We start from the raw sequence: 8882 nt of genomic DNA, 5'->3' as shown, positions 1-8882 counted from the left end.
TCCTGAAATCCCTCAATCAAGAGTTCTTGCTCTGCTGCCGAAAAATACCGAGCGCGCTCCTTCGACATTTTCGCCGACCAATCAAAGGGTTGCCGATCAATGTTTCTACTATCGATGCGTAGCCCCTGTTAAGCCACCCAGTGATCTCACATTACTTCATCCAGCTGTACTAATCGTCAACAACAGGTGTGTTCGGAGAACCGGAATAGCGAGCTCAGAGTTGGCGCGATGATTTGATCTTGGATGTAGTAAGCGAGGTACGAAGAACGGACCCCTGGGCTGTACTTTGGTGGCACAGCCTCAAAACACTGAAAATGCTGCCCCCTGGTGGTGAAAGCTTTTAAAAAGCTTTTTTTTTCCACCATGAGAAGTTAAACCCCTCAGATTAGAATTTAGGATTATTTACATGCCCAGTCTTTCTCTTAATAAAACACTAAAAAAAAAGACTAGAAAACAGCAGTATATTTACATATTTATTTATATCAAAATATTTGTATAGACAGAACTGAAGTTTACATTTATGTAAAGTACTGAAACACAAGTGCAGCTTTATTAGTTTTTGTATAAAAATGCACATCAGATGCCACAGTACAGAGGGGAAACAAGGGTTTAAAGTTAGAAGCTCGTTCTCAGACTATATATTTGTTTGATTATATATTGGTAGATATGATATGATATGAGAACATATCACATGTTAACTGACAGCAAGGAAGTGCCATCTGTAGTGTGTCAGGAGACACAAAAATATATTGTTTAAAGATAGTAAAATAATAAATTGAGCGCTTTAGAGTGTCACACCGACAGTAAACCTTTTTTCCTCAACAAGACCTGAACAGCGCACCTTTAAAGTAACCAGGAAACAACATATCCCAAAACAGATACAATGAACTAAGAATGTAAAGGATAAAATTCTTTTAAAATTTTACTATTTAGAAACCAAGTTATAAAAGTCTTTCTTTAGGAATGTTTTTACACTTTCAGTGATCAAAATCATTTCAGTGGCACACTACAGGTTAGCTTCTGATAACATAACTGCATTGTTATTTTTTTATTGACACCAGCCAAACACGACTGAATGAAACTTAATGTTTGCTGAACTGAACAAGCCGGCAGCTCAACTCAAATACAAACAGACTGACTTGGATTTAAACAGTAGTTTTCCATCTAATGACTCCAGAGACTGCTGAAGGAACAGCAGTAATGATTCATAAATGAACATGAATACCTTTTTTTTTTTTTTTTTTTTGAAAGAGTAATGATAAAAAGTGCAAAGCGGTTACATAGTTTGACAGAAAAGTGCAAAAGCTTCATGTTGACCAGGTCATATAATAATAATAAAAAAAAAATCTCTCCTCTTAGTTTTCTCTCTTCAGTCAGACAGGTTTTTTATTTAGTTTGATTTAGCATGCGCCATTAGCGGGCTGCCTGCTGTAACCCTAATTTCCTTCGGGATTAATAAAGTATTCTGATTCTGATTTCTTTCTCCACCGAACCCTATACAAGGAAGGTAATGGGATACCTGCCAGCACTCTGGTTTTCCCCACATATTTGGAGGATTCTCTCAAGAAAGCCTCACAATCTGCATGATTCTCAGTGTTTTTTCTGTTTGTCTGATGGTTTTCAAAGGGTGTGTTTTGCAAGAGAAATTTTTTGTTTTTTTAGTTAATTTTCATTTTTACTTAAAGTTTGTTTCTTTGGTTAGCTTCCAGAGCAGGTTTTCTCATGTCAGTTTCATTTTTTTTATCCATTTCAATGTGTAAGTTTTAGTCACCAGACAGATTTAAGAAAATCAGACTAGATAAAAACAAAAGACTGTAAAGGCAGGTGAGTCTCAGTCATGTAGATATCCAAGTCTCAGTAACAAAAGCACCAAAACCTCATCAGACATCTTGTTGACAAATCCGACCAAACTAACAAAGACTAAAACTAAAGATATGTCCTTTATATCTGTATTAATAACCTTGTTGTTCACAAAGATAATCTCTTTGCGAGTAGGACCACCAGTCAAACACGTGTCTTCAGAGTAAAGGCACAAAGAGTCCACACACACACACTAAAAATAAAAAACGGACAACTGAGATGTGCGACTCTTCGGATTTGTAATATTGATTTCAAAGAAGGTTATTCACCAAATTCAGATTAAATGTTTGCTTCAGGAGTGAAAAGCTGGAACAATACAAATGGCAACCCTAACTAACTGAATTGGTCAAAGTTGTCAACACAACCAGCTTGAAGCAGCTTTCATGCAGGTTTACTGAATGTACTGATCTGAACTTCTACAGATACCACACATATTATATAAAAAAATAACAAAAACTCAAATAAAGCAAAAAAAAGACTTTTAAAAATGGTAAAAAATAAAACCATATTAACACCCGTTTAGTCTCTCTGGTTTCCTGCTCATCATGCTACAGAAAAAAAGTGTGGAGGGACCATAAATGCTGCCAGGACTCGGTGATATATTTACTATGACATCTGCCTGCTGTGGATTATTAAGACTCAAACTAAATTCACTTCCACATTATAGAGGTAGAGAAAGAAATAATGGAATAACAGTCGAACGTTAATGTCTGACTACATGTTAGGAGGAGACACTGTATGTGCGTACTGACTCTTTATGAACCACTACAGCTGTCAGAAACCTTTTATAAAATGCCTTTAAATGTAAATTAAAATATAAAGGGAAAAAAAAGAAAGAAATTGGTGCAGGAAGTCCTGTTCTCATCATGTTGTTCCCGCCAGCAGTGGAGACACTTCAGAGGGTGCGCGACTGTTGTGATGTGATGCAGGGTTGTGCCCGTGAGTCCAGTCGTACAGGTGACTGCTCTGCAAATCAACCTCTGCTCGCAGATTTATTTTCTTTATTACGAAGAAGGAAAGAAAAAAAGAAGAAAAGATTAGGAAGCGGGTCTTTGTAAATGCAGACATAAAAGGAATGCTTTCTTCTTTTTTTACTCTTCAGTGGCATCATTTGTGGTATTTCAGTTAGACCGAAGCAACACGGGCTACTTTGTTCTGTACAGAAACTTATTAGCTGAGTCAAAGGGGAGGGAAAAAAAGGATTCCACTTAAATGACTTTCCTTTTTAAGCCCCCGGAGCAAGGCCGAGATCATTATTGTGTTATGTTACGAGTAAATCTGTCAAATAAGACCTTCAGCAGCTGCTGTGAGTGAAACAAAGAGTACCTGAAAATCTCTGATGTAGGTGAGGAAGAAGCTGATGAAGGAGAAGGCCAGAAACCATTCAGAGATTGTGCTGATAATGTGAGCCGTGTAACCCTGAAGAAAAAAGAGGACAAGCTTGAATGCTGCGGTAATACTAAATGAAGAGTATTTGTGTCCCAGTGGGAGCAGTTCATCTGCTCAGAGCTGCTGGCTAAAATCAAAGATCTTCTGTGGCTGTTGGTGCTGACAAAACCTTAAAAATTGAAGAATTAATACAGTAAAACACATTTTTCTTGACTTGAGAACTACTAAAAAAAAAATACTTTGATGACTTTCAACCTTCTAACACACTCTGAAGACTACTGACCGTCTCTCCAGGAGTCCAGTGAAGTTTGCGAGGTACGTCGACACCTATCAGACTGGTGTACATGATGACTGAAGATATAAACACTGATAGGCTGTTGAGGACTGTTTTCAGAGTCATCAGGACATCGGATATAACAAACAGACTAAAAGACAGATGCAGCTGCCGATTATGGACCGCATGTTTTGCATCCTTGGTATTTACCCTTCGACTGATTGCCTGGTGATATTTTCACAGGAAAAACTGGATTTAAATGCTTCACCAGAACATTTTAAAGGGTTGTATTTATGCATTTGCAGCTATTCATGCATATGCTTTTATTATTTTTGTGTATAATGTGTCTTTAGTGGTGGTTATTGCTAAACTATCATCTAGCACGTGTTAGCATGATGTACTGCACTTGTGCAACACGCATTAATCAGTTAGTTGACATTACTGCCAAGTAACTGACTGAATTTTATGGAACATAAACTTTTAAAGAGGCTTGAAAAGGCATGAAAACAGTGCAATGGCTCAACTGACTAATTCTGGAGTATTTTATAAGCACACTTGCCAAAGAAACAGCCAACTTGGGTGTGTTGGCTGAGGAGCAAGAGGCACTGCTTCTGTTGGCTTCATTCTCAGGCCCCGAGTTTGCTGCTTGTTTTAGATTAAAGCAAAAATGACGACTACACAGGGTCGAAGGATACTGCTGAAGATGCTGCCCAGGGTCCAGAATCCGATGCAGAGGCGCAGCAGGTAGATGGTCCTGCTGTGGATGTGGGGCTGCATGTAGTAGGAGAGCACCGACTGAAGCAGGATGTAAAGAGCCCCGAACCCAAAGGTGAGAATCGCCCCCACGAGGTGCATGTAGAAAATGGTGGTCTTCTGCTCAAACAGACACAGAGATACACTGATAACACGATCGATGCGTCAGAACCTGAGCATGTAGAAAATGATTCCAGACCAGCAGCAGCACACACCTGGAAGTTGGCCACTACGCACATCCCGAAGGAGCTGGTCCAGCCCACCCAGAGCCCGATGCAGTTCAATCTGAGGAGTTTGAGATCGTCCACACCCAACAGAGCCTCCACCTGTTTGTAACGCACGTACATCGTGGCCATACCTGCAAGCACAATAACCATCAGCTACACTATGTGTTTGAGCACTTTTACTGTTATGACTGTGTGTTTACACCATTTTTACAGAATAGAGCCGTGTGTGTGTGTGTTACCTAAAAAGGCTGACACATCCATCATGATGCCAAACACACACCTCTCTGGTGCCATCGTTCCTGTGTCACTGTAACACCAAACAAATGCTGGTTTATAAAAGTCTGGTTTGTTTCTTAAACAGATCAAAAGGTTCAATAAATTATTATTTAACATCAAAAAGACCTGATGTACGGCACAAAAGGATCCACGTGTCTCAGCACCACCGCCGTGATGTAAGGGAAGATGAAGGACGCCGCCGTCCAGACGACCAGAGCGGCAGGGAGGAAGCACATTCCCTGCTGGAACCACCACATGGCGCCCTCACTGGATGTGTGCGCTGATGCTGATTCACTGTGCCCTGTCCAAAACATCAGCATCATCATTATTATGAGAGCACTCCATCTTTTTTTTTTTTTTTAATAATTTCATGCATTTAATTTCTAAGTCAGTTTCCACCTGATCTGCGAATCAGCTGGGGAGTTGTGCAACATTACTTTAGCACATTTACCACTCAACATAAAATTGAACATTTATACTGTGAAACACAGGAAGACTTGCAGCTCGCAAAGGTGAGCCTGATATCTAAATGTGAGTAAAAACAAGACCTTTCATATGCTCTAACATTCTTTGACCAGCCACCTGTCACACACAATGACACGGCCTGTTAAAGTTTACCCAAAAAGCACTTTTTGAAATTTTGGATGTTTTATGTGTTATTTAATGTAACAGCCATTAAACGTGCAGTTTCAATATTGAAACTATCATATATCCTATTATATTGATGGTCAAACTAGGTTACAGAAAAGAAAAAAAAAAGCCATTCTGCTTGGATTTCAGCCTGACTTGATCTCATAACAACATCATTAACTTTAAATATTAAACTTTAACTTGTTAAGAGTCCAAAGAGGGTGAATATCTTGTTAAAAACAGCCCAACTCTACTGTATTTTTACACTGATATGTCCAGATACTGAGTAATGCTTTCACATGCACAAGTAACTGTGAAGATGTACATGCACCCAGTGACGAATGTTTCTAATCATTTTGTTTGTTTTTGCATGTGAAAGAGTTTAAGTGGGGTTACATTCTCCTATTTGAGATTGTGATTTAAGTGATCTGAAAAAAAAGTGCTTTGATCATTGTTTGTGACCGAGTCATAACCCTTCTGTTGAAAGCAGGAAGTAAAAAAAATGTTCAAGAACTCATGAGACAGATTGTTACAACACAACTGGTTTGGAAACCTGTTCTGGTCCAATGATGATGTAAACCAGGATGATTAAAATAGACCTGAAGTGAATCCTTTCAGTTATGGAGGAGACATTTTGTATTCAGTAAGGAAATGTATATATGCACATTCACAGGGAAGTAAATGTAATTTTGGTACTTCTAATACAGAAAATAAACATTAATACGATATTTTTCGAATGCATCCTTTACTTTGTCTAAACGGGATATTATTAGTTTGTTTAAAGAAAACAAAATATCATCAGCTGTGTCTTTCTGAAATGTTTAAAAGAAATTAATCTGAACCTTAATCAGTTAACAACATATTTATATTGATATAAAAGCACTGTTCAACATAACACTTCCCCACACAAAAACAGCCAAAGTCAGTTATATGGCTTTTAATGTCTAAGAAATAACAAAACTAGATTACAATTTTAGAAGGAGAAGCACTCAGTAAATTAAACGCATACACCAGCATTAACCAAAATATCCCAGCAGCTGGTTGTTCAACATGCCCAGCATACTTTTTTTTAGTGGCCCAGAGCCATCGTGTCATTTTTTTTACCTGTAAAGTTTAAAGAACAACACTTTCATGTTTGTAATAGTGTGACCCAAATAACGACATGGACATGATTTTTATCCTCAGTCCTCCCATCCCACATATAGAGACAATGGCCAGCATTTTTATTAAATGTAGTTTACTAGATATAACTAAAGATTTAAACAGATTTAAAGGTGCATCCTCACCAAAAACCCAAATCAATAATTATTATAATAATTTTATTAAATATATACAAATATAATTAAGTTGTATTGTATTTTGGATTATTCTGCAGTAAAATTCTGCTACTTATTTTCTAAAAACGTACTTTTGAAGAAGTAAGTTTCAGTAAAAACCCTTGAATAATAACAGGTAACAGTTTATACTGTTTTTGCCCAGTTTTGTGCAACATGCCATTTTCACTGAAGGGCAGGTAGATGAGTGAAATCACAGCTACCAGGTGAGAAAGAGGGAATGCAGAAGTGTACAAAGACTATGATATAAGATCTTAATTATTATTTCACACAACCTCTTAGCAATAATGATGAGATGCACAAAAAAATGCTAATTTTTACTGGGAGCTAGCTTAGAATATACAAAATGTGTTTTGATATAGCACCAGACTTTCGTTTAACAAAAAATAACCAATACACCAGGATGGAATTTTTAAAAAGAAACTATCCAGGTAAGCCCATGTGAGTTACTGCATGACTCGTGAGAGACAAAAATGTGTTAGGGTACAAACATGAGTGCAGGAAATTCCCTTGTTCTCACTGAGGAAGCGAAACAAAGTGAAAATATCTCACAGGGGAGACGTTTCAATACCAAAGTGCACTGTAAAAATAGACTATTTAAGGCGTTTGACAACACATTAAGCTGCAAATGAACGCACGTATTTATTTACACGTGAAAATAAAGAGCCACCTACAGACAGAAGGACCAAAACAAAGCATGGAGCTAAACTGGCAACATAAAGCCAACAAATACTGACAGAGACGTCTACAAAACATGGCTAAAAGATGGCTAAAGCATGGCTAAAATCCTAAAATTTATAGCAACTAGTTAGCCAGCTAAAGTTAGCTTCGTTAAGTAGCCTTCACTAATGAATTTGCTGAATAGGACATCTTTACTTTAAAGTTTTCTATCTTGAAGCAGACAGCTGCTACAGCGAGGAACCAACAATCGCAGAGAGAAAGTCAGTTTTTCTCTACTTCAACATAATGACACTCACGTTACTCGAGTCCTCCTGCGACCATAACCCCCCCAGCGCGCACAAAACTGCTCCAGTCACTCGTTTCACACCCCGAAGCAGCTTCTCAGACCTCCGGTAATCACCGTAATCGCCGGAAAAAGGAACCGACTCTCATTTATAATATAAACTTTTTAAAGCGCCTACAACATTCGAGTTCCTTACTGAAAACTGCGCATGCGCCTGTCAGAAGCCACAAATATTACTTTACCTCCTGAATTTTGACTCGCAGGCGAGCTTGTAGGCATTAAGGACATACACTCAAAAGCTCTTAAACTCAAACATAAATAAGTACATGAACAGCTAAAATATTAAATGCATTAAATATCTATGTGATGTTATTCGATTTTATTTTTCTTTATTGATTTTATTTCATTTTCCAAAGCAATGGACAGTGTGAAGAGAGGTAAAAAAAAAAAAAAAAAAAAGAGTGTGTGTGGCGTGTGTGGAAACAAATTTCAAGGACAGCATAAAGCACAAAAGGAAAAGTTTACAGCATGTTGGTGAGACCTACTGTGATGTGTGGTTTGGTGACAGTGGCACTAACCTAAAGACAGGAGGTGGCAGAGGTGAAGATGTTAAGATTTTCACTTGGAGTGACCAGGATAGACAGGGCAGATAGTTGGTGTGACAGCTTAAATATTCCCATTTATTTCTCATTCAAGTCAGTTTTAGTAGCCCATGGACAACCTACCTTAGGAGGTCACCAGCTGGTGTACTCCTATTGCTGGTCTCAAGTCCAGATAAATTGGAGGTCTGCATGAGGGCATCAAATGTTATAACAACTCCGTGCCAAATAAAAAAGTGTTGATTCATACACTATGGCAAACTTGAGGAAGTAATGGAGCAGCTGTCTTACTTAGTGTTGGTCGTTTATAAGGTGGCAGGTTCTCTGAAGAAGATTTGGAGTGCTGACGTTTATAGTTATTCATCAGGAGGGTTTCTGGGATGTTTGTGTTTAGTAAAGTAAAATATTTTTGCATCATAGAAAAAGAACCTAAAGTGAAATTACCCACAAATCATTCTATCAATGGGAGTCCTTACCTGTTAAAGGTATTGTAATTTGTTTTTAGAGTTATTCAGTCTGACATGTCAGATAAAATAAATTTCAGCTTTGTTCAAACAGACTTTGCCAATGAGATGT

The 8882-nt window shown here is 37.9% G+C and overlaps 1 protein-coding gene across 1 annotated transcript; it reads right to left on the bottom strand.

The window, feature by feature from the left end:
* Positions 1-460: 460 nt before the first annotated feature.
* Positions 461-7913, bottom strand: LOC101474558 (DNA damage-regulated autophagy modulator protein 2). The gene is made up of 8 exons (XM_004547405.4): positions 7721-7913; positions 4906-5080; positions 4743-4810; positions 4492-4634; positions 4219-4396; positions 3533-3615; positions 3187-3279; positions 461-2859 (listed from the first exon to the last, which is right to left on the bottom strand). Exons 2-8 carry the CDS (start codon positions 5034-5036, stop codon positions 2725-2727), a joined length of 831 nt encoding a protein of 276 aa, XP_004547462.1. The 5' UTR covers positions 5037-5080; positions 7721-7913; the 3' UTR covers positions 461-2724.
* Positions 7914-8882: the final 969 nt, after the last annotated feature.

Source organism: Maylandia zebra, linkage group LG5 (assembly GCF_041146795.1).
Source record: "Maylandia zebra isolate NMK-2024a linkage group LG5, Mzebra_GT3a, whole genome shotgun sequence".
Lineage (NCBI taxonomy): Eukaryota > Metazoa > Chordata > Actinopteri > Cichliformes > Cichlidae > Maylandia > Maylandia zebra.
The sequence above is the reverse complement of the archived record's forward strand: the minus strand, read 5'-3'. Positions and strand labels throughout refer to the sequence as shown.